The sequence below is a fragment of the Athene noctua genome, chromosome 1 (genome assembly GCF_965140245.1).
Source record: "Athene noctua chromosome 1, bAthNoc1.hap1.1, whole genome shotgun sequence".
Lineage (NCBI taxonomy): Eukaryota > Metazoa > Chordata > Aves > Strigiformes > Strigidae > Athene > Athene noctua.
The window spans coordinates 257,122,051-257,148,184 of record NC_134037.1 but is presented as its reverse complement, the minus strand read 5'-3'; the positions used below and the strand labels follow the sequence as shown (position 1 = coordinate 257,148,184).

The 26,134-nt window shown below is 41.6% G+C and overlaps 1 protein-coding gene across 26 annotated transcripts in view; it reads left to right on the top strand.

Annotated features, from left to right (window-relative positions):
* DLG2 (discs large MAGUK scaffold protein 2) overlaps positions 1-16,099 on the top strand; it is a 1,037,827-nt gene extending 1,021,728 nt beyond the window's left edge. For all 26 annotated transcript variants that reach the window (XM_074917829.1, XM_074917850.1, XM_074917842.1 and 23 more), the window contains 6 exons: positions 1,126-1,176; positions 1,922-2,023; positions 2,962-3,134; positions 3,830-3,939; positions 9,683-9,774; positions 10,682-16,099. In XM_074917829.1, the coding sequence (XP_074773930.1) occupies positions 1,126-1,176; positions 1,922-2,023; positions 2,962-3,134; positions 3,830-3,939; positions 9,683-9,774; positions 10,682-10,788 (635 nt within the window). In that variant the 3' untranslated portion in view covers positions 10,789-16,099. The remainder of the gene's footprint in view (positions 1-1,125; positions 1,177-1,921; positions 2,024-2,961; positions 3,135-3,829; positions 3,940-9,682; positions 9,775-10,681) is intronic.
* Positions 16,100-26,134: the final 10,035 nt, after the last annotated feature.

Here is a 26,134-nt window from a genome sequence, read left to right as displayed (position 1 = left end):
TGTAGCCCCCTTTAAATCCTACCTATATCATCCATCAGGTGTCAGGCAGCACTCTTTGCCTGTATGTGCCCACTTTGATTTAGCAGGAACACACCAGAATAATGTAACACAGACTCGTGTGCATGCAAGCAGATGAAATGAAGGCAATCCTGTCTATTTTATAAAGCCCTGGTATGCCTTATGACACTCTTTCTTCTGTAGTATCTAAATTAGTTGCAAAATCCCATCTGTGGATCTTCTCAGAGAAAAACCCTGAAATGGGTTAAAAATAAAATCATAATTTTAAACTTTGCTAAGCCTAACCCATATTTAGAACCCGCCAGAGCCCTTTTGTGGTACCAATTCTGTGACAGGGGCCTAATAAAAGAAATGTCCAGGAATTATTCATGCAGTAGGTTGAAGAATCCTCCCCCCTTTCCTATTGCACTCTGGTAGAGCAGAGGACAGTGGTGCACTGGGGCTGTGCACCTGCACCCAAGTCATGGCCCATATAGTGCCACTTGTTTCTCATGCCAAATTTCTCTACTTTTAATTGTCACCACGAGGAAACAGCACTGTCCTAACAGGAATGAAGGGAGAGTATGTCTGTAAAATAGGATGCTGTGAGACATGTGTTCAGGGAAAGGGTAAGGGTCAGAAAATAGCTCATAGCTAGACGTCAGGCTGTGAATAAACTAGGCTGTGGAGATTATGCACAGGACGATCAACCAAAATGTATATATTCTGAGGATAAAAATTGTTCGTTGTAGGTAGCCTGTGGATTTGCCCTGCAGCGGCATGTTAAGGCCTTAACAATCGGACAAGCAAGAGAATAGCATCTTAAATTTCTGCACTATACTTGTAAACAGCCTTGCTATCAAATCAATAAATGAAGCCTTACTGCCCATCACTGAAAAAGCCCAATTTCAGCAAAGACAATTGAGACATGTGGCAAGGGAGGGAGGGCAAGGAAAAAAGTGGTCTCCACACTTTAAAGTTATGAGAAACTTTGGAATGGTTCAGGTGAGAGCATTACCAGAGAGAAGTGTTGAACCCGATCTGTCTCTATGTGAAGCATTTTATCGAGCTTTAGTACTTGATGTGTTGCTTGTCAGCTTCAATCTCTTCTCTTTCTTCTCTCACCAGGAGGCCAGGAAGACTGCATCCTTTCTTATGAACCTGTCACCAGACAGGAAAGTAAGTTTCATCTGCATTTCTGTCACTGTTCCGTATATTTTTCATTTCGCAATTTGGGGGCAAGCAGAGCAGTAAGCCTTGCTGTGTCAGCCCCAGATTCTCTGTGGCTCCTTTTTCTTGGGCACTTGGTCTCTCGCATACTAAAGAAATGATGTGAGGGTCTCCCTTGCTAGCCCCCATTTCCTAATGTTCTCAAGACTCTCCCCAGTATGCTCTCATGGCTTTTACTAATAAATATGTTAATCAGTCTACAAAATATCGATGTGTATTTTTTAGATTTACTGCAATATTGTTATATGGGAAGCCTTTATTATTTTCCTTCTCATGTGACATGTGCCTATAACCAGAGTAGATGAACGTGTGGGAAGGAAAGTGAAAATGGGAGCACACCCACCTGACTTAATAGGGGATGCACTCATATTACCGAGGAGAAAAAAATTCTACAATATCCTTTCCTTGTCTCATGAGAGAGTCCATCTGCAGGCATTTGGGAGTGACCTTGTTGAGCAATAACAAATATATACACTTTGACTACATGTGCATGCACCACCAGAGAGCTCTTCAAAATGAGTGGTACTCATTCCTTTTTCCTTATCCATGTCAATACATAAATCATTCATCAGTAAAATGTACACCTAAGTTTTCACTTCGTACATAAAGGCAACAACTCCGGTTAGTGCATATTTGGGAAGATTTACTGCTATTGCCAGTAAGATCATCAAAATGTGCCTTTCTTTTTGTTCAGTTAATTACACCAGGCCGGTTATTATCCTGGGTCCTATGAAAGATCGGATCAACGATGATTTGATATCTGAATTTCCTGATAAGTTTGGGTCATGTGTACCACGTAAGTATGACCTTTCCTTGTTCTGCAGATGAGTAAGCTGTATCCCTTGGTGCCACACATTACGTGAATTGCTGTGAATACAGCATCCATGAACTATATGTAGCTAAGTTTCTTAAAAGCCATTTTTCCATTGGACAAAAAAGGGGAAAGGAACAGACAAAAAAAGATTGTGAAGGTCTGGAAATAATTTCTTGAAAGAATTGTCTCAAAAGCTGTAGCATTTTTTTAAAGAAGGAGCCTTCTAGTCACTAACTCAATTTTATCGTCAATTAATCTGTGGTTTCTTAAATAAGATAAAAGTTTGAAATACTAGTAAAATGTTTCAACTCAATTGCACAGCATCCATCAATAGAAATAAAGAGTAATATGTAATTTGTGTGAGATCTAGCCTGTCTAATCCGAAAGCAATATTGGACCCTGAATTAAGCAGAGCGTTTATATCTTGGATCATTAGAGCTTGCTGAGTGTTTATTTCAGACCCTGATTGCAGTCTTCCTTCATTTTAAACCGTTGTCTCTTCAAATACACCAGCTTAAAACTGCTAGAGATGAGATCAGAATCATCCTTATAATTAAGGTTAAATAAAATTTATGAGATTGTGATTGATTTTATCACTGTAATAGGATTAGATTTACAGTTCGGGATGCATTTTGTATTTGGGGCTTGAAAAAAGTGGAATTCTGGTAAATCCTAACTTTCTGTTAGCCTGTAAGTATTAATTGGAGGTAAACATCAGGAGGTATTACTTTAAAAAGAAAGCTTTAGTGTCATAATTCCATTGAACACAATATGTCGTAGCCAGAGATCTGCTCCAAGATGTGGAGCACCTCCACTTAGAGCAGACCCAGCATTGTCCACTGAGCAAACCTTAACTGCAACATTTTTTACATGAAATGCTTTTACAGACTTCTTGATCTTCTGTCTTCTTTTTCACGCAGATACCACACGGCCAAAGCGTGACTATGAAGTGGATGGGAGAGATTATCATTTCGTCATTTCAAGAGAACAAATGGAAAAAGATATCCAAGAGCACAAATTTATAGAAGCTGGGCAGTACAATGATAATTTATATGGAACTAGTGTCCAGTCTGTGAGATTCGTGGCAGAAAGGGTAGGTTGACACTAGTTTTATTGCCCATGCAACGTGATCTGATTTGTTTTCACACTCTATCTCAGACATAAGTCTTTTGCCAAAAATATAAAATTTCTGCAAAATGATGGCCTAATATTTATAGGCTTTAAAATGACTCCACAAATGGAGTCTCTGACTCTGAATGACAATATCCTTGACACTTTCTGTACCTGGATATAGTGCCATGGATTCAGGGATATAACACAGTGCCTCAAGTACACCCCGAGCAGCCTTCCTTCTTCCCTCTATAAGACAGGTAAATAAACTTATCTCACTTTCACAGAAGTGAAAGAACAAAGTACAGAGAGATTAAATGAAAAATTGCCTCAGGTGACACAGGGAGTCTTTGACACAAACAAGAACTGAATTAATCACTGAGAATGTAGACGTCCTAATATTTTTACGAGCTGATTTTTCTCATCTCTGAAGAAAATCCCCCCCACAAAGTTTATCCCAGAAAAAATAAAACCCAATTTTGTTCTCATATCTCCAGTGAAGATTTTATATTAGCTCCAAAGCAAAGGAAGGAGAGCAGAGGAGCCCTGGAGTTCTCTTTCCCTGGTGTGCCAGTACTGGCCCCGCTACAGGGCACTGCGTTGCAGAATTGCTTCTTGTCTTTTGGCTGATCTGTAGCAAACTGCAGAACTAAACACATCCTCATCTGTTTCCAACAGGGCAAGCACTGTATACTCGATGTGTCAGGAAATGCTATCAAACGACTACAAGTTGCACAACTCTATCCCATCGCTATCTTCATTAAGCCTAAATCATGGGAGCCTCTGATGTAAGTATAAAAACTCCTTCAAGCATTTTTTTTCGGCATACAGTTTCAAGTGACACAACACAGATCTTGAGTCTACATTTTGCCTGTTCTCTAAAATCAGTAATAACAAGAGGAAGTGGGAACAGTGGAGCCTTGCTCTCCATGCCTGCCATCCACTGTACCCCAGCACCTCAAGGAACAAAGCCAAAGCTGCCTTTGAACCTTTCACGCTGGGACATGGGGGCTTATGTGCTGGACTGTGAAGGACTCCCTGCCAGTGCTTGGTGTACTTTTTCCAACCTGTGCAGCAAGTTCACCAAGAACTCATGCAGTATGGCTTGTCCCATCCAGCCTTGGGTGCTCTTGGGGTATAGAGTCTGGTCACAGAGGGTGAACCAGGGGGTAAACCTGTGTCACATTTGAAGTGTGTGCCTATTCATCAGCCCTTCATTTACTTGAAGGTCTGTAAGAGGATAGGCAAGGACCGATGGGACTGGAGAAGGGCAAACGTAACACCTAAAGAGGAAAAGAGAAAGCAACAACTTCATGCTGTCACCAGGCTACCAATTTCAAAACTCAGAAAAACTCTGGGATCCAGGGAACAGTTAAGCAACTCGAGCATAATAACTGAGAAGATTAAAAGGTTATAAGAGGCATCAAGAGCAAATCAAATCAATCTATTTTTATCTTTCATGAGATGGATATCAATAATTGTATTGCATCTTGATTTTTATTCTGGCTCCATGGGACATTCTCAGTAGCAGGTTAGGGAAACGTAATGTTAATAATTAAGGAAATATAGTCCTAAGTGAATCTAGAGAGCATGTGCAAAACATACTCAGTCATTGAAAATGGCCCTATTAACCTAGGAGTAACAGAAATCCTACAAGTGTATTTCCTGAGCTGTGTCACTATTTGGGACCACTTGTTCATTAATTACTTGAATGATGAATTAGGCAGTACTTTTGTAAAGTCTGTGAATATCTCAAGGCCGAGCAAGGTGGCAAGTACTTTGGAGGATAAGATTAAATCTCAATGTAAAATCCGTAAGATGAAATTCAGCACAGACAAAGGAGAGAAAATGAAACGCACAACCACAAGCAGGGAATAATTAAGCTATAGCACTGCAGAAAAGCATCTGGCAGTTGGGATGGATCACACAGGAATATGAATGGACGGATAATGCAGTTGCAAAAAAGGAAACTGCCACTCCAGGCTGTATTAACATCAGTGTTGTGTAAGGACAGAATAGACATTTTGTTTTACTGGGTATGGATGAGGCCTCAGCTGGAGTGCTGGCCTGGTTCTGGGTACCACCTTGGAAGTGGAGGAGGAATGGGGGCTACCTAGTGTCAAGGAGAGAATGCTGAGGAGGAAATATGGAAGTGATCTTTAACCAGTATAAGCTCAGGACAAAATTACATTGTGATCAATTGTTTTCCATGTACATCTACAGTAATGCAAGAACTTACCAGCTTAGTTTGCTGTGATAGGGATGAAATTTTGAATTCTGTGCCTTCCCCTCACCAAAGGCTCTGCAAACAGCAGGTGATGCCATAGGTATCTGTTACACAGCTAAAATGTAGGCATCCTCCTTCCTGTGACAGACACGTACGTGGTTATGGCAATGGTGTGCGCACAGACATCAGGTCACAGAGCTGGAGACCGCTAACGTGCCCCATCCCAGGACCAAATGCACATCCTTCCTGGCCCTGCATTTTGTTTGTTGCATGTCCAACCACATTACAGGGAATGATACACCGTATGTGGTACTTGCACAGCCCCACCCTGACCAAAGCCATCTTGGGTTGGATAGCTTCTTAACATTTCTTCCAGCCTTGCAATTCAGTTATATTCTGATTATCTAGCTGTATAGAATGGGAAGGGTGGTCTGATAACCTGGGTGTTTATTGTTTTAAGATAGATTTTAACCAATAGTTTTCCCATCCATAAAATCTTTCTATTATTTGTTTAATGATGACATCACATGTGGAGTGATTTTAAATTTTAAAAAAAAAAAAAAATAGTAAATACAAGTGGCCCTTACTCTGAAAAATACATTAGGCAGAACCAGAAATGTGGCAATAACATAAAGGCTTCATTGATTTGATGTAAGAACAGCAAACCCTTGAATAGATTGACTGAAAAGTGTTATGAAGATGCAAAATATGCTGATAATTATCCTGTTATTAAACCAAAGCAATGCTTATATTTTACTTAGGATAAAACTAGTTATGCAGAGTTAGCAGAATTTTCCTTACTGGTATAAATCAAAAGTAAGCTATTCTTCACCCTCCAAATCTAAACCTGCCTCAGTGTTGACAGTATGGTAGGGACAAACAAAGTGAAATCCAGTATATGACTTTGAATTCCTTGTTCTGCAAAGACCCTGTGGAAGACACCCTTAATGAGAAATCCAAACTTTTGGGACAGCAAAAGTTCTTCTATATCAATACTAGTTTGGGATTTTTTCAGTAATATGGATTATATAAATAAATTATGTAAACATGATACAACTCCTGAAAAAAAGATAAAAATGTAATGAATTCAGGCGTTCTAAATTAGTTTATCCCCTACAGCCTCCTCTCCACAAGGAGTCTTTTTATTTAGTTAATCTATCTAATGTGTATTTATCTTATCAAACAGCACCCAAAATTAGCTTCTAACAGAAATAGGAACTCTTTTAATATAAACAGTATCGTTCTTTTTAAAGAATTTTCTTGAGAATAATGACATTGTTCTGAGCCCCTTTCTTGTAAAAATATTTTATTTAGTAATGAAGCTAAATCTCTCAGAGTCTGGCTAAATAAATACATAATCTGACATAAGTGGTAGTGAGTTGTAGGGTGTGCATAAATGAATGGATATAACTCCTTTCCAGTAGGTACTATTTTAGTATGGAGAGGTTTAACATGGTAAACCAGTGCTCTTTGGGAACAGAAGAGGACATTTTTATCACAGCTTAACTGTCTTCATTCAGTCTTTTTTATGTATGTAACTACTACAACACAAAAATTATAGGTTTATTTGCTGTGACTATTACTCCAATTCATGCAAATGAGTTGAAAGTTAGTGTAATAGCAAAGTAAAACTACAAAAGACAAAAAATTGCTAATTGGAAGATGCAGGGAAACAAAGTGACAAAATCAGAACTTACATTTGAAGGGTCTAATTCTCATTTATGTATGTGTTTTGCACCTACTTGGGAGCTAGGCATTGCATCCAATACAAATCTTGTTAATATAGTTAATTGATCCTCAAGGGTGGTGATAACAGTCAGACTACTTCAGGCTGAAGTGTAGCCCCCTCTAAATCCTACTTATATTATCCATCAGGTGTCAGGCAGCACTCTTGGCCTGTGTGTGCCCACATACACAGCTTTAAGTCATTTCTAGAAACACCTTTTTGCATCCTGGACACCTTAGAGGGTGTTTTTCAGGAGCCAAGTTCATACTGTTGTGCATTTCATAGATCATTTTTTTATGCACCATCATGTGCCTAATTTCCTACATGCATCACCCATATCATACTGTATAGAGTCTGTTACCACATAATCATATGATTCAGTGCAAGGCATTAAATCAATTTATGTAGAACAAGATGCTCATTTCTCTTGCTTTGCTAGTTGCCTCAGAAAATTTCCATCATGTTTTAAGAAAAATTAATCCATGCTGTGAAAACTGATAGAAAAGCAAACTCTGTTTATTACTGCTAATTAATATGGATATCTGCAGGCATATATATGTGAGGCACTGAATGAATATGAACTTGATTTTATTTGAAAGTTGTCATGGTTTGGGCTCAGAGGGCAACACCAGGCAGCCACTCACTCATCCCTTTCCCCTCAGGACTGGGAAGGAAAAAAATGAAGAAAAAGTTCAGGAATGGAGATAAGGACAAAGAGGGATGACTCACACATTATAGTCATGGGCAAAAGACAGACTTGTTAGGGGAAGAAAAAGAACATAAATTTAATTCAGACACTAACAACAACAAGACTTAGCAGACAGAGTAGGACAATGAGAAGCATTACCACATCTTAAAAACACTTCCCCCCACCCCTCCCTTCTTCCTGGGCTCAGCTTTGCTCCTGATTTCTCTACCTCCTTCTCCACAGTGGCACAGGGGGTAGAGAATGGGGGGTGCTGTCTGTCCTGCCATTTCTCCTCCTCACGGCTGGGGGGACACTTCTCGCATTCTTCCCCTGTTCCAGTGTTGTGTCCCTCTCATGGGAGACAATCCTCCACAAACCTTCTCCGGCGTGAGTCCTCACGTGCTGCAACTCTTCCTGAGCTGCTCCTGTGTAGGTTCCCCCACATGTTGCAGCCCTCCCAATGCCAAACTACAACAGCGGGAGCTTCTTCCCACAGTGTCCCAGCCTTCTTCGGGCACAGCCACCTGCTCCGGCGTGGGGTCCTCCACAGGCTGCAGGTCGACATCTGCTCCACCGTGGCCCTCTATGGCCGGTAATGGGGCAGCCCTGCCCCCTCACCACGGGCTGCAGGGGAGTCTCTGCTCCAGCAAACCTCCCCTCTCCTCCTCCTTTCTTCCACTGACCCTGGTGTTCACGGAGGTGTCCTCCTCACAACCCCTCCTCACAACTCCAACTCCCAGATTCTCCTTAAATACGTTATCACAGAGGCACAGACACCGTCACTAATTGTCTTGGCCTTGGCCAGAGCTGGGTCTGACTTGGAGCTGGGAGAGCTTCAGGAAGCTTCTCACAGGGGCCACCGCTGTAGCCCCCTCTCCCACTACCAAAACCCCCGCCACACACACAAACCCAGCACAACAGTATACAGTGGTATTAAAAGCTAAGCGTGCATAGGCAAGACAACTAATTTCTTCATGTTACTAAATAATGCGTCTGTCAAAACAAATGCTTCACCAAATAACAGAACATTGGCAATAACAGAATGTTACTGACGCTGTCTATGTTTTTACATTTGTGTGTACCCTGTATATTTTAGAATCTACAAGACACACTTGACTGGGAATCTCTATAGTTAATCAGAAAGGACTGGAACAGAGAACACAAATAAATAACTCGTCATAACTCTTCCTGCTACAAAGACTCCATTTGATTTCTCATGATTATCTGGAACTCCTGCCCACACCTGAACCAAAAAGTCTTCCTGGAAGACATGCTGGTTCCTTCTGGGGCTTCCCTACAAGGATTACAATGACTCTGAGGTTCCTCCTGCAGGGGCAGGAGTCTCACTGTGCTGAATCCTGCCTTTAATCATGATTTCACTTCCATAGCACCAGCCTCAGTCAAAATGCAACTTCCATTTCAGCAGTTTGGATAATCTCATTCAGCTGAGACAGTCAGCTGTGGGCCTGGGAGACAGGGAGGTTCCTGCAGGAGCCTCAGCTCTGGAGGCAGAAGTGCTCCGAGTGCACAGACCTTGAGACCTCCTGGCTCCCAGACTTACCCATGGGTTCCTGATGCCACACGTCCATATCACTTAGCAGTTACCAGATTTGTCCCTCATATTTTGTTTGGAAATGTAGAATGGTCAACCCAAAATAATTAGTGGAGAAATGGGAAATAGTCAGGGGGAAGGTCTGGATATCTACATTTATACTATATAAGAATTAAATTAAACTTAAAATCCTGAAACTGCCCATGAACTGGTGGAAGAATTTCATTGCTTGATTCTGGTAATGATTTCAGTTCATCTGTGATTCAGTTGAACCTATCTTTTAGAAAACTGTTCTAGTAAGAATTTAAACTTCTTGATGACTTCCTCTGTGTTTCTAGGGAAATGAATAAACGTCTTACAGAGGAACAAGCGAAGAAAACCTATGATCGAGCAATTAAATTAGAACAAGAATTTGGAGAATATTTTACAGGTATGGTCTTATTAAAAGCAGTATTTTCCCAAGATATATTTTTTTATTTCAAAACAACTGTATCAGCTCTGTTTCTGGCCTAGGGTGCATATCAGTATAATGTGCCCACAGTAAGGAAGATGCCAGTCAGAGAGGGACCTGGGGGAGTGATTGACAGCCGGCTGAACATGAGCCAGCAGTGTGCCCAGGGGGCCAAGAAGGCCAATGGCATCCTGGCTTGTGTCAGCACTAGCGTGGCCAGCAGGGACAGGGAAGGGATCTGACCCCTGTACTCGGCACTGGTGAGGCCGCCCCTCGATTCCTGGGTTCACTTTTGGGCCCCTCACCCCAAAAAGGACATTGAATGACTCGAGCGTGTCCAGAGAAGGGCAACGGAGCTGGTGCAGGGTCTGGAGCACAGGTCGTACGGGGAGCGGCTGAGGGAACTGGGGGGGTTTAGTCTGGAGCAGAGGAGGCTGAGGGGAGACCTCATCACCCTCTACAGCTCCCTGAAAGGAGGGTGCAGAGAGCTGGGGATGAGCCTCTTGAACCAAGTAACAAGCAACAGGACAAGAGGTAATGGCCTCAAGATGCACCAGGGAAAGTTCAGACTAGATATTAGGAAGCATTTCTTTCCAGCAGGGGTTGTTGGGCGTTGGAATGGGCTGCCCAGGGAGGTGGTGGAGTCCCCATCCCTGGAGGGGTTTAAGAGTTGGGTCGACATAGCGCTGAGGGATCTGGTGTAGTTGGGAACTGTCAGTGTGAGGTTAATGGTTGGACTGGATGATCTTCAAGGTCTTTTCCAACCTAGATGATTCTATGATTCTGTGATTTCATCAATATCTATGAGTACACTGAAAATCTGCTGACACTGGATGCTGTAGAATATATCAATTAAAAGACATATTGACATGTTTTCTTACTGCAGCTATTGTCCAAGGAGATAGCTTAGAAGATATATATAATCAATGCAAACTTGTAATTGAAGAACAATCTGGGCCTTTCATCTGGATTCCTTCAAAGGAAAAATTATAAATTAGCCACTGCACCTCTGATTACGACGGGAGAATATTTAGAAGAAAACTATAATATACTATTTGGAGGCTTTCCTGTTTTTGTTGCATTTATGTTCTTTGCAGTCAATGTGAATTTTGATGAATGTACAACACAAAGTGTTTGAAGCCATGAAGGACACTGATGGGTCAAAGGGTAGGAACAAAAAGACTTCTACCATATAAAGCAAATCTGTTGTGTGCTCAGAGCACCAGTTGTAGGTATAAACTTTTGACATGGAGACTCTCTGTCAAGGGGAGCTAGCCACCTCCTGTGCCCATGCGGACATTTTGATCGATTTCAATGGCTGAGCTCAGTGTGTTGATTGCTTTAAAGAGAAGTTCCCAGCTCTTGAACCTCATATAGGGCTTGATCCTGCAAGGCGTTCAGCACTTGACCCCAATTCCTACATGAGTAGCCCGTTGACTTGGAGTCACCTGTGACACTTCCCTACACTATTCAGTCCCATAAATTCCAGTAGGACTATTCATGTGCTCAAAGCTAAGCACGGGCTTAAGCGTTTTGCTAGATCAGGGCCACATGCACCTTGCAAAATCAAGCTCAGACTACTTGGTCCACTTCCTACTGAAGTCACTGATAGGACACTCTTTGACTTGACTAGGAGGTGGGTCCTATTCTAAGCTTGTCATTGCACATTTGTAGTTGGTACACCTCGACTTTGGTAACTATGCACATCTTTTGATTTCTGAAACCAAGACAAGCATTTCTTTTTTCCCCTTTGGAAACACTATTGCATCAGGAACTAATAACAATATAGTTTATTTCAGTGGAGTTTGGGGGTGGGAGAGGATGGAAGCCTTTCACATCACACACGTGCACACACATTCCCATGCAGATACACACATGTATGAGGATTCACAGCACCTATGTTGACAAGGAGGGATACAACTGGGAAAAGCTTTAAAATTTTTGATTGTCTATTTTATCATTTATATTGATAGAAGGCACTTAAAGATGGAATAATTTATAAAAATTAAAATAAAAATATATTGATGTATAGAAACTAATTTCTATAGGTAAAAATGTTTTTGTGAGATATTTTGTAAAGATTAATTAATTGAAAGATTAAATATTTACACCCTTGTGTGACTGTAAAATGTAAAGAGGATCATCAAGTTGCATTATCCCTTTTCAATAACAGATTCTCTATTATTAATGACAAGTAAGGTAATTTCTTAAATTGTAGTTGTCCGCTTGTTTTTCCTCTCAATTTAATCCTCTCCCTTGCCTCTATTTAATTATGATGAACTCCTGTGGAAAGATCTCTTGAACTGACTGCCCTGTAGGACCTTTTTTGAACACAAAAGGATAATGCATCTTTAAATTGAAATGAATGATTTTTCAGAAGCAAAATGTCAGTGCTTGAATGCAGTTAATAATTTCTCTCTTGGAGGGAGTCACACTTCACCCCAAAATGTTTTATGATTTTTCCTGTTTCTTTAAAGGAAATACCAAAAGCATTTGATCTTTCCTCTCTTTGTAGGCAGGCAGGTCACCAACTAACTTGTATCTTCATTCATTTCACAGTCAACAAGGGTCTTAAAAGCAAAAACTGAGGCAATGGACATTTGTGAGGGATTTGGGGAAAGTCTGTGGAATTGCAGTTCGGGGTGCATGGAAGGGGAGAAAGAGGTATTTTCTTCTTATTTCACATTGCCCTTCCTTTGTATAGTGATGCCATTCTTCACTCTGACACACAAAGGGACAACTGCAAGAGATATTATGAGAGTAAACTGAATTGCCTTTGTTGCTGCTGGACCAAGATTTCTGTAAAACCCACACTCCTGCCTGCTGCGCCGCAGGAGTCCAAAGCTTATTAGCTGGTGGCTACAGCAACCCTAATGTTTAAGGATGTTTTAAGGGCAAATGCTAAATAGACTCCTCAGTTACTTGTCTATTTGAAGCTTTTTCTACACCCTGTCAAGCTGACAGGCATATCCAGCCAACCTCCGCGGACAGCGTGACTAGCTGGATCTTTGCAATATAGCCACCAGCAGTGACAGGGTTAAACATATGGGCATTTTAGTGGCCCTGAGGTGGCCTCTCACTTATTGCCCTACTATGGTAACTTTGAGAAGTTCACACTTCTTTTACTACTATTTTTCTTGCCTGGCCAGCGCAGATTTATAAACAAGGGTTTCAGTTAAGTCTCCAAAACAGCTTTGTAACCAGAAGGGCTAGAAACATTTTTTTACAAAATATAAATGAAAGAAAGTTTTGATTTTGGATAATTCTGCAGAAATCCACAGAGTGACCCCAGATCTTTGGAAGCCATGAATGTTTCCATGCTGGCAAAGTACTACTATTGCCCCAGGTTGGGAAATAGCCCACCAGACCTGAAAAAACAAGTATCCTAAAGCAGGAACTTCATTCTAATTTTCAGCTCTATTTTTAAGCAATCAAACACATCTGCTTCTTTGTTTCTTAGTTCAGCATGCAGCCTTTTACAGTACTATCCTACTAGTAACTGTTTTGCTTTGTCATGTGCTGTGCTTTACGGTGAACAGTAACACTATGGCTGAGTACAATCAATTTTTCCATCAGTCCTTGGTTACTGTAGTAACATTATTTATTTTTCCCTGTCTGTTGTTTGTGCTTCCAGTTTAGAGTTGCCATTGCACTTCTTTTTTTTTTTTTTTTTTAAATAAAACATATATTTAAAAACAAATAACTAAGAAAAGCAGTGAGAGGTCTTATTTCCCTTAGGACTTGTACTCCCATTTGTTTTGTGCGTTGACATTTTGCGTTTCATGTTTCAGCATCCTCAGAGCTGCAGTTCATTTTTGCATTGCAGCTGTTCAGATCATACTGGGTGGTAGTGGGAGGAGGAAGAGAAACATAAGATTCATGCAAAATTACATCTGGTGCAAAAAAAAAAAAAAATGTCCAAACTCACAACCTGCAGCAATTGGCTCCTGAGACCATATTGGTGCTAACACAACTTAGCGTAATCAGATTCCTTTTCTGTCCATCTAAAAGACTTGCAAGCATCTAAACGTGAGACAAATGCAAATGCTGGACCCTTTAGGAAAAGTGCCAGATCACGCCCCTGGTGCTATTTCTCATGTTCTGGCACAGTGTGTAGCACCGTAGGGTCTAAGCAGAACCAAAATTATCACAGCTTTTTGTCCACCCATGAATGATCACAATGACATCTTGCTAGCTTTGTGCAGATGTGCAATATTACAACCTACTTATTTCTCCTTTCCACAAAACATTTTCCATGCACTGACTTATTGAGAGCTTGCTAACAGGGCTCAGTGAAACCGCACTCTTTACTGGTCTTACGGTCTGACCATCAACCAGTGAAAGAGCCTCTCTCTTGCTTAATTCCCCCTTCCTACAGAGGTACCCTGTCCACGCTAGCGCTTTGTAATTTCTCTGGTAGTAAAGGCTGTTTCTAGATAAATATTCTGTGATGTAACTGTGTTTGTAGCTAGCATGGTTTGATGCTCCGGTGTGGATAGGGTCCTAGGAACCACCCTGTGAAAGTCAAGGGTAAGAAATCTCTCCGTTGCACTGAAATTTCAGATCCTCATCCTGGAGAGCAGTGTGGAACCTGAGCTAATAACCACTACGAGCCAGCGACAGTGTCCTAGTTATACAATGTCCACCTACCTATTTACATTAGTTTTCTATGAAGAAATTGTTGGTGTTACACCTTCACTGTTACTTGCTCATCAGCACTCAGTCAAATTGTATTTTTGTTTTGGTTTTCTTTTTTTTGTTGTTTTTCAAATTGCATCCCTGACCAGAGGATTTAGTGAGTGACAACAGATGAGGATATTTGTAGGAAATACAGTGAATGAAAAAAGTCTCAATCTTCTTTTTAAGCTGCAGATTTAAAGCCATAGTATCTGCTGTGTTCACAGAAAATGGTCTTTTATCCTTCACAGCTTTTAATTTCAACATTTTTTCTCTTGAACATTTTGTCTGCGATGTTATGCATGCGGTTCACTGTGCAACTGCATTCATGTGCTCAAGCCCATGCCTTGGTGGAACAAATGTATTTTCCTATTCCATTAATAATCAGACATCTTGTCAATTAGTTCAGAAGTAAGGAGGAAGTAATCATTATGTTAAAAAAAAAGATTCCCATTCTAGGGCACAAAGCTAACAGCAAATAACATCTAAAACCTATTCAGCATATAGCTAGCCTAGATCCTCAGCTGGTGTAAATCAACGTCACTCCACTGACTTCACAGAATCATAGAGTGGTTTGGGTTGGAAGAGACCTTTGAAAGTCATCTAGTCCAACCCCCCTGCAGTGAACAGGGACAGCAGTGGAGTCCATCCCATTTACACCACCTGAAGTTACGCACTTGTGTCCCCCATTACACTGATTTTTTGGCATTACTGTAAAGCACCAAGGCCACATGATTAAACAGCAGCTCAGCACTTTGCATCATTATCTTACTTACCTGCTTATCTCACTGTAGCACCTAGAGGGCCAAATCATGGACCAAGATCCTTTTGAGGTAGGTGCTGTGAAATTGCTGAAAAAGACACCCCCCGGGCCAAACGCTGTGGCCAGATTTTCAGAAGGCTTTAGCCCCACTGACATCTCACCAAGAGCAATAGGAATCACTACCCCATTGGCCCTTTTGAGACTCAGTCTTTAAGGTGAGGAGCATGAGACAGATTCATCATCCCTCACGCTGTGTTAGCAGCTCATGCCGTCTGGCCCTGACCTACAGCACAGGCAACTTGCCCTGGTATAAAACAGCATTTCTGGGAATGAGCAGTAGCCAGCATCCTAGACAAGATCTTTGAGGGAAAAAAAGCAAAAAGAAAAGAAAAAAAAAAAAAAAAAAAAAAAAAAGCAACACTGTTGGCTCTTAGTGGGATAGCAACCTTTTAATTTCTGGATTTGTGTTCCTAAATTTGAATCAGCCAGTCCAAATTTCCGAGTGCAGCAGCCTGTTCTCAGCAGGCTGCTCCATCCGGCATGCTGGCCGGCGCGTGTCTCTAGCAGGATGTTTCTCAGTCCAGCTGTAGTGTGGGGTACTCAGAATCTGAACTGGAGTTTACAAAATACCCTGTCCAGCTTACACTCCTGTTATGTAAATACTCTGCGCACCCATTCCATTTGTGTAAAGAATAAAGCACACACAATTATAAAAATTAAGATGTATATTTCATACTAGCTGTGTCCTCGCTTATTTATTCCGGTCCAAGCTCTCAGCTGTGGTTCAGTTGTAAATGCTTGATAGAGTGTTTATAAATATGTCATGAATTTTATTATAAAATATTAATATTAAAGCATTTTTACACTTTATAGCAAATGGCTTCTTCACAAGGCATAATTTGTCTTTTTTCCTTAAAGCAGAATAGCAAAAGAGAATGAATATGCTCTTAATATGTCTTGAGACACTATCATATCTATCATACAAGACAGACACAAGTCTGGAATGGGAAGGGTGGTTTCAAAAATGACTGAGGATACAGACACTTTTTTTCTTTCTTGCACTCTTTATCTTTTTTTTTTTTTTACTTGATATTGACATGGAAGTTATCATCAAGAAGATTCACTCTGGTTAAGTACTGCTACTTTCTCCTTACGACATTTCTGCTGTGTATTGGGTATCATCAGCATCTTGGTGAATAAGTATCAGAATTTTTTTTTTTCAATTAAAGAATTGTTCCCATGTTTCTGACATCACAGTGCAGCTGTTGGGATAAGGACTGTAATAATTACATGCTTGTGAGCAGCTTAGTGGAGCATAAACTCAGTTGTGCTATGGGGTCCCAACAGCCCAAGAACCTTGGGTGTTGGCCATCCCAGGAATGTCTTTGCAGATGGCTTCTGGGCTCCAGGGAGGCCATGTGAATGTTGTCAGTCCCCAGCAGAGGCAGAAATGTGACAGGAACACTGCTTTCAACACACAGTGCTAAATTCAGTCTGCAAAGGACCATGGAGCTTCCATATGGCTCTGGGACCCACAGCCGACACTACAGGGAGAAAGACTCTGTCCACAGTTTTACATGCATAATCACAAGGATGGTTAACCATCTAAACATTCATGGTGACGCTTTAGACCTCAATAAATTCAGAAGAGGGAGAGAATCCAAACAACAGTTCACATTGATATGCAGGTGAGCATAATTTAGAAGGAAAAAAAAATAGCAACTTATTTTTGAGATGCAAGCCTGTTTACTGAGAGATTTTTCACAGCAGTAAGCTACTGCTCCAACAATCTTAGCAACAAAGTGAAGTTGCTTTCCTGAGCAATGCTGTACAAAACAGCCTGTAGGTGGGCTCTTCGTTACAGAGCAGCAGCTCTTATTGAAGTATTTTCTTCTTCATCCTATCTCTAGGCAAACCTGAGCTAATTCCCCAGACTATATTCTGCAAAAACAAGAGAAACTTGGAAAACAATCTTTATAAAATGTCTGGGAAGCAGGAAATACTTAAAATTACAGGAATCTAGACATGCTGTGACTATTGACTCAAGGAGTGGTGGCAAACCTTGCCGGGCTTTGCCCTGGCCAGGCATGGAGTATGTCCTGAATGGTCACATTCTCTCATTTGTCCCACTGCCTTTTAACGGTCACTTCACACAGCCAGCCAAATATCTGGACTCAGTTGTCCAATCACACCCCTGTGGCTTGAAAGACACTATATCCCAGTTTGAAAAATTATTTGGCACCAGAGTTGCAAGGTAGGTGGGCAGTACTTCTATGTACAGATACCACCAAGTACCTAATCTTGGGCAAGTCATTTCACACTGATTTGCAAAGGAATTTTTTTAGATGCTTGTTTGGCATCAGCAAATTAATTCATTTCACTATAATCATAGCACTTTACAGCTGGCACGTAGCAAGGCAGTGACACCTGGGTCCCTATGTCACCTGTGGGAGAGCAGGAAAGTGGTGATTCAGTTCCCAAATTTCTGGGCACATACCAAATTCTCTTCCCCACCAGCAACCCATACAGCAATATACATTATCAAAAATTTTGGGCAACGCAAGAATAGTTACCATAATATCCCTACCAGGGCAGGACTCACCAACAGCACCATTACAAAGCCCGTTGCTACAAGGAAGGTGACACCATGGTTGCAGAGCAGGGCCTGCTTGGGTTGGTTGGCTGGCCACATCACCAGTAAAACAGCCACACCTGAACTGGTCTATAGACCAGTTTGGAAAGCTGTGGACAAAAGCACAGCTCCCCTGCTCAGTGGAGGAGGGCTGTTCTGGATAGGACCTACTGCTGCAGTCTCTTGCTGATGGCGGTGGTTTCTCCCTGACACACTGGGGAGCTAATGGTGCCACATATCCCAGGGGAGGCAGAGCATGGTGCCCAGAAGAGATAACTAATTTTAGACAGCAAAGAAATTTAAATGCTTGCTGCAGAAGCTCATTAACTACTGTCAACTGCTCATTAGCCCTTGATCTAAGCAGAAGGAGGTGGTGGCAACCAGGGAAAATTAATTAGGTCTAATATATTATTAGTGTAATAGCGATAGGGCTATTATAACATCAGTAGAAAAGCAGTACACAGCTGGCCCTTACACTACACCAACTGATTAACTAATGTCTCAGGCTAAACAGCTAGCCTGAATTTGAGAGCTTGCTCTGGTATGTGTGGGTCAAGAGGTTTCACCTGAGCCTCTTACGGCTTCCATTCCTCACAGGGACTCGCTGAAACTGCCAAAGACTTTGCCTTGCAGTAGAGTCTAGAAATGCAATAGAACATCAGCTATAAATCGCAATTTGCTGATGTCTCTAAGCTGCAAAACTCTGGGATGGGCTTTAAACATCTAATAAAAGTACAAAGATGGTGGAACCTGGAGTTAAATCCATCTCTAACAACACCTCACATGAAGTCTCAGCCTGCAGCACAAACTCACCAGTGGCACCATCAAACCCTGTCTGACTGCTGCCTGACCCACCTGCCCCACCAGGCTGGTCTGAACAAAAATCATGCCAGACTCCAAGGAAACATTTTCTTTAAGGCCTTCTTGCTGCCTTCTTCCTTTTTCCCAAGAAAGTGTTGCCACTGTGCCATCTGGTCAAGGGGCTGTTCATTATCTTCAGAGTCAAAGCACGGAGCTAAATTGTCACAGTCATCACCACGTTTAAGTACTAAGAGTGTCAAACCTATGCCAAACACCCATTTCTTTGCCTCTTTTTTAACAGAAGGTTTTTCAAACACTGTCGACCCAATGACTCACAGAATGAATCTAAAGGGTCTGAAGGCAAATGCTTGTCTTACACTCCTGTCATCTCGTGGGTGCAACAGGGTTTTTGGACAGGCATATGCAGGGTGCACCAGTCCCCAAAGCACCCTTTTGCCTCCTCTGGTGGTGTATTTATTGGCCATATTCTGCCTGCCTGGATGGGATTTGCTGGGAGTCAGTTGCCAAGTGATGGCAATACACCTTCAACAAAATATTAGACAAATATTTTCTAAGCTTTTAACTCCTCATCTGTGTATAATCCTTCTTTAATAGGGCTGTCGTTTGCTGTAGGTAAGTACTCTTATCAGTTTACAATACAATCGCACAGGCAGTGCATCTACAGCCTCTTTTTTCAATGGCCACCACTTTGTCCTATTTCCAAATGACAAGGAAAACACTATTCTGAGGCTGTGTCTGCTAAACAGGGAAAAGCCCTGCAGATAGCCAGCTCCAAGGCAATTGGCAGAAGGAGCATTTCCAACTAAACGAGCTTAGGTGTTCACCTGAGCTTAGTCCGTGGTGGAACTGGATTTGGGGAAGGGGTGCAGTATATGGAGGTGAGGTAAGTGGATAGTGCCTTATTCATCTGGCTGGATTTGGGGTGGGAAGGGGGTGGTAATATCTTGTCAACTATAACAGGTACATAAGTGAGGCCATAAGCCTCAGACAGAGTTGATGGAGAGATGTGGGAGGGGGAAGGTCTCACATTATTCAGTGGCTGCTTCACTCCATTAAACAGCAGAGTTAGAGACGAAGGCTAAAGGCTCTCTGAGCACAATGTTAGAAAGGACAAATACCAATTTCAATGCATTAAAGAACCTGAAGTGAAACACTAGGGATGAGGCAAACGGTAATACATTGTCCTATGGAAGAAGCCAGTTGTTAAAGGAGCCTTTGCTCATGGAGACAAACGCCCAGTGCCCACTATTTCCACCCTAAATATTGCAGCTGCCTTCCCTTAAGCAGGAATCAAGGCACCACAGTGTGTGCTGGAGAGTGACCCACACAACCAAGGCAAATCTCACAGCTCACAAATGCTTTCTGAAGGGCACATCCATACCAGTGTCCCAACCCATCTCCTGAAACCATCTCCACCAGCTCTGCAGAACAGCTGCAGGCCTGTTCTTCCCCACGTGCACACACACACACACATGCACATACATCCAGGGCACAAACTGCCCATCCCGGGACACAAATTGCCAACCTGAGCAGCCCGAGTGTCTCAGCACCGGAGCAGCCACTGCGACACATTCAGCTGCAAACACTGAGGGCAGCAGTGCTCTATGTCCCTCCCTGGACTGTGAGCACCATGTTCCCACCTACAAATCTCCAGTGCAAAACCCAGAAACACTGCAACGTTTGAACTCTCATGGGCTAAACTTTTATAGGGCAGCTCTTCAAGGTCCCACACGTAGGTACCCAGGCAGAGTGTACCCATCACATCCCAGCCTAGGGCAAGGAATGAGTACAATAGATGTTCTATATAGCTGTCTTGAGATTTAATGAGATGAAGCTAGTGTCCTGCCGGATCACCCAGCCCGGCTGGAAAGCTTTTGGGAAGAAAGGGGAGCCTACACACACAGACAGTGATATCTCATGGAGGGTTTGCCACCTTGGCTAGAGCACAGCCATTGGAGTGCTGGAGGTACAGGTTGTTTAGAAATTAATTCTCTTGATAGCAGCTAGAGCTAAGTCTTCCCAATCTTCCCATCGAAACATAGCCAAAGATTTATACTTGCCCTCAGTGACACTTGCTGCCTATTTGGTATAGGATTGGGGGATTCACTTATGTAGAATGTGTGCCCACAGTGCAAGGAAGCAATAATGCTGCCTCACACTATCCTACTATCCACGTGATCTCTGTTGTGCTAGGACAGTATAGGTGAGAAATAATTTAAACCATAACACCTTTATTGCTATTTTTTAGCCAGAGGTGCAAGAAGTGCAGGCAGAGAACAAAGAAAAAAAAAAAAAATGACCAGAGTTATATTTCATTGTAAAGGCTATACCAGGGGTAGAAAAGGTATAAAAAAAAGAACATGGAAGTGAGGCAAATAGAAGAAGCCAGTGGCAGAGAAAGGGTTTGGCCATGCACAAACAGGGAGGCAGGGGGCTGTGAAGCCAACAGTCACAGAGCCCGAGGATATTGTATAAAGTGATATCAGGATCTAGAACTCATAGGGAACATTAGTCTCTCAGGACAGTATTTTCTTTTGCTTCAAGAAAAACAAAGCAAAGCATTGATAACTATAGAATAAAAAATAAATTAAAGTACATCTGCTACTTTTCTTTTCCAGCCTCTTTCAAAGAGGAAGAACTAGTCCTCTGTATTTTGCTTATGCGTGGGCACACATGGCAACCAGAAACCATCTCCAGGTAGGAGTAAGAGAGGCTACAAAGCCTCCCTTATGAATCTACTTCACCCAGGCTCCCTCTGAACAGCTGTTGGGATGCTTGTGCCTGGCTCATGGGCTTCTCTACGCAGTGTCTCTAGCAAGTCTGCTAGTCTCTTTGGCTTGACTTGCTCTCAGATGCTGTTGGATGTACAGTTCACAGCACTTGTAAGCTATGTGTGCTCTCCCCACAAGCAGTGACCTGACTATGGCAAGCACCATTTTCCATGAGAGGATGATAGGGAATAGCTGCACAACACCGAGTCCTATGTATGGTATGAATCCAGACACCGGGAAATTCATGGAAACTGGAGGAAAGGAGAAGAGAAAAAGGGCCATCACATCTTGCCTGATTTTGCCCTATCCTAGCACTCTTGAGCTCGAAGGCTGCAAGTTCTTTGAAAATAATTCAGCCTCCATTTCACATGAGTAAAGCTTTAGAGGCACTATATTAATGCATTAATTTAGAGCCAGGCTGGAATTTGTCCAAGACAATCTGTCAAGCACCTCTGCTCTTTCTGGATCAAGAGACCTAAGTTCTTCACTAACACATACTTCCTAGCGCTTCATGCTATTTCATAAGTTTACAGGTCACAGCAGCACTGTGGGTCACTGCTGTATTAAGCAACTTGCTGCACTAAAGACATACTGATCTGTGGGGATCAGAGCAAAAGGGAAAAAGCAGTACAAAAAGTTAAAGGGTTGTTGTGACCATGAAAGCTGGATGAACAACAGCATCAAGACTACAGTGAGAGTTTTCCTAAATCCACACCTTCCCAGTCACTTACAGCATTGTATCTTTACTGGTTACTGACTCTGCTGGTCCTGGAGCATGTGTCAGAGTGAAATTATACAGCCAGAATTAAATAGGATAATGATGATGATAATTATGATAATAATAACAATAACAATAGCACAAATAACAACAACAACAACAAAAAAAAAAGAGACTTTCTGCCCAGTTTGAAATTTCAGGATTGTGGTTGCACGCCAGAAAGAAATGGAAAGTTGAATGGACTTGAACTTTTCATGAAGAAATAATGTCCCCAAAATGTCAGTTCAAAAATGTCATGTATTTTGACATTCAGGACTCAGAATAGATCATTTCAGACTGACAGATCACAGCAAACCCATTAGCTGGTGGCTCCTTTGTTTTTAGTATAAAAAATAAATCTGTCTTTTGGTCCAGCTAAGATTGACTTAGATAAACACACCATCTAATGGAAAAAAGAAAATGTTTATTCCAGAGTGTGACCAGATTTGCCCAGACCCTTGAGAAGTTTCCACAGAGGAATATTAAGTTTGTTGTGTGATGTGGGCACTGATTTGACATTTGTGAGTCATTAGTAAGAGACCATATCATACACTTACACAGATCAATTCCAATCCAACAGTGAAAGTAGGAGATAAATAACAAATGTGTTATAGAGCAGGGACTAGAGACTTTGACCACCTAAATAATTTGTATTTGAAAGTGATCTGGAAGTAAGTATATCTAAGAAATACCAAGCATCTCAAAGTCTCTCTCCTTCTCAAACACCTATTGAAGATTCATTCTACTAAATTATGCCCATGATTGTATATTTTCAAAGAATCTGTTTATACCAGAAAACAATAAGGGCTGCAGAACTAGAAATGAATGAATATAAGATAGGTCAGATAAAATGTTTGGATGTGTTTCAAGTTATAGGAAAAACAGATTTAAGGTGATGAAACAGAGGGACTGATATGGTGATGGCCATGGTGATGGCCCAGGGACACTGTAATACCCTAGGCTAAGGCCCTCTTTGCATTGCTCTAGTAACACAATACTCATCTAAATTGCCTTAAGTAGGCAGCTATGAATGAATTATGACACAGAAAATAGCAGTCAAGTTAAGGGGATCTTAAAAGTAAAAGAAAATCTGTAAGACATGTGTGAAAACCAATTTAGTAGAAACCAGCATGGTCAAAAGAGGAAGAGATGGCAGTGGAGAATGAGTCAATTTGAAGTATAACCCCTCGGAAAAGACTCACCAAAACCTGGTGTGCTGAGAGGACTGACACTCTTCATCTACAATATGCTACAAAACACAATGCCTTCAAAACCTTCAGAGGACACCACACATGAATGCCTCGCTGTCCAGTAAACAGCTCCAAAATGGTATCAGAGCTATGAATCTTCACTTTCCTTTTTTTTTTTTTTTTACATCCAGGAATCCAACAGACCTTCCCCCAACCCTCATCCAAGAGGCAATATGCCTAATGCCATTCTACAGATACCACGACCTGTCAAATTTAGAGATAATTACAGCAGCCAAATCTCATTGTTTTGCCTCTGTCTCTCCCTAACTGAGACTGTGGCCTCTTACTAATCCTCTTATTCACCATGCACTATTTGCAGAACCAACCTAAAGCATTCATCAGCTAAAAAGTTTCTTCCAAAATGGGTAAAGGAGATTTTCAATAGATGGCTACTTCTGTTTGAAATACTAATCTCTACCATTTCAATCGTGTACAGTGGCCACTAGCCCTAAGCATTAATCACAGATAGCTAAATAAAGTGATCTATTTTTTTTGTGCATAGCCAAAGAAAATGCTACAGAGCCGGTCTCTGGCCTGTCCCATGGCCAACTCCAGGTAGCCACCACAGAGCAGTGATGGTCCTGTGAAGAACTCTGGCCCAGCAACTTCTCTTCTCAAGAGTATTTTATTTAATCCAAATTCCCTATGTTGGGAAAATTAATCCAGCACACACACACAAAACCATCATTGCCTCTGAGTTTAGCAGTAAGCAGTACTTCTTAGATATGACAGTTGTTTCTCCCTACTCAGCAAAGATTAGCTGTGGGATTTGCCCTCTCTGACTTAAAATCAGAAAACTTAAAGACTATACTGCAAAATGGTTCACAATTGCATAATACCTCTAACACAAGTAAACCTGCTTTCCCACACTGAAGCCGGGCTGGTTTTCTTGGCTGGTTTTCCTTACTCCTGTATTACAGTCGTATGAATAACGAAAAATAATTGAGACAACCCCCCAAAAATCTTATTTCAAATTTGTCATCTGAGGCCATCAAGGGACAATACCATAAATTTGACCTCAGCGTTTTCCAGACATAGAGACTGGTAAAAGAATGTAAAAGACAGAATTACAGCAATACTGTCAGCCATGCCCTGCAGACTATGAAAGTGTGAGAGATGTTGATGGGATTTCAGAAGCTTCAAAAAAGTCTCAAAAAATGTCAGCAAGACGTTTAGAAAAAAGAATAAATTGAAGGTGACAGGCATAAAAATCTAGCAAAATAAAGATCTGTTGAAATATAAAGTGCCATTTTTCATCAGAGATCAAGTGAAGCTTAGTCTACATGTGTTTTTCTTACAAGAGTACACTTTTACTGTTTCTCACTTGGTTTGCAAGTGTAATAGTAAGTTTATGTCATTTTCTGCCAAAAATTGCCCAGCAAGCTGCTTTTCCAGCTTGAGAATGCAGTAAAAAACTGCTGTTTACCTATCACACATTTTTAAGCTGTTGAGTTTTTCAACTAATAATAAAAAGTGTCAATCACATTTTTAGCTGAGGAAACATGGTTCTGACTGCATTCAGGTTATCTCTTTTGTCAGTTACTACTCCCCATCAATGACACATTAGTGCCAGAGCTGCGGGCAGATTTCAAGTTCATTTAAGTTCACCAGTGAAACTTAAGGCTAGAAGTGGTTAGAATTCTAGTTGCAGGCTGAAAACTCATGAAATTGATTTATTTTATTTTAAATCACTCATTATTTTAAAGGCAATACCATTTCTACTTCTTAGTCAAAAAAACCCAAATGGTCAGTCCAGTATGTGATGTCTAAGCCCAGCAAACAGAAGGAAAGGACTTTTCCTCATGGACTGGTCCTGGCTGGGTGATTCAAGGTAATTCTGTTGATGTTTCTCACTTCCTTGCTCTTTAAAACATCCAGTCTTAATGAAAATTCACGAAACACTGGTCAGGTGATGCCATCGCCAGAAAACAAGAGAGGGACAGTATGTGCTGAGAAGGTAGTGTCTGAAAGTCTTGCAGGGACTTATTTGCTCTAGACACTGGCAGTGCTGAGCAGTCCAGAAGAACTGATAAACTCAGTGCACAGGAGTCTGCTGAAACTTCACTAGCACCCATTGGCAGCAATGAGGGTCTGCATGCTCCCATCCAGGAGCGTGACAGCTGCTATACACAGGAATACCCACACCCCTGACAACCAAGAGTACTCTCAGAGGAATTCTCCAGACACCCACCAAGCAGCCACGTGCATCAGTTCGACTCTGCACTTCTGAGTACACAGCTGGGTTTTGCCGCTCAACCACTGCTGCAACCACGTAACCATGAGTGAGGGTCTCTGTTAACTACATGGGTGAGTACATTGTGTGAATTAACAAGCTCTTATTACTGATAACGGCTTGATTATTCCTAAGAAATACTACCAGTGATCTGTGTCTTCCAAAAACTCATACCTAACAGTGGAGATCACCAAACTCCTGAGACTATCCTTCCATTTTCACTTGTGTCAGCTTAAGTAGTTACCTCTCTCAGCCCCTCCATTTTCTGCCATTTTTAACATGAATGACCTCTCTGGAATGGTTGACCCCACGGGAAGAAGTTAGGGCAAACTTTATACACACTTCAGGCACCTAAAAGTGATGAGGAGATCTGTCTCTAGATGTAGATAACCTGGTGAACTTGAGCATCCGACATTTACAACTCATCCCCTTTC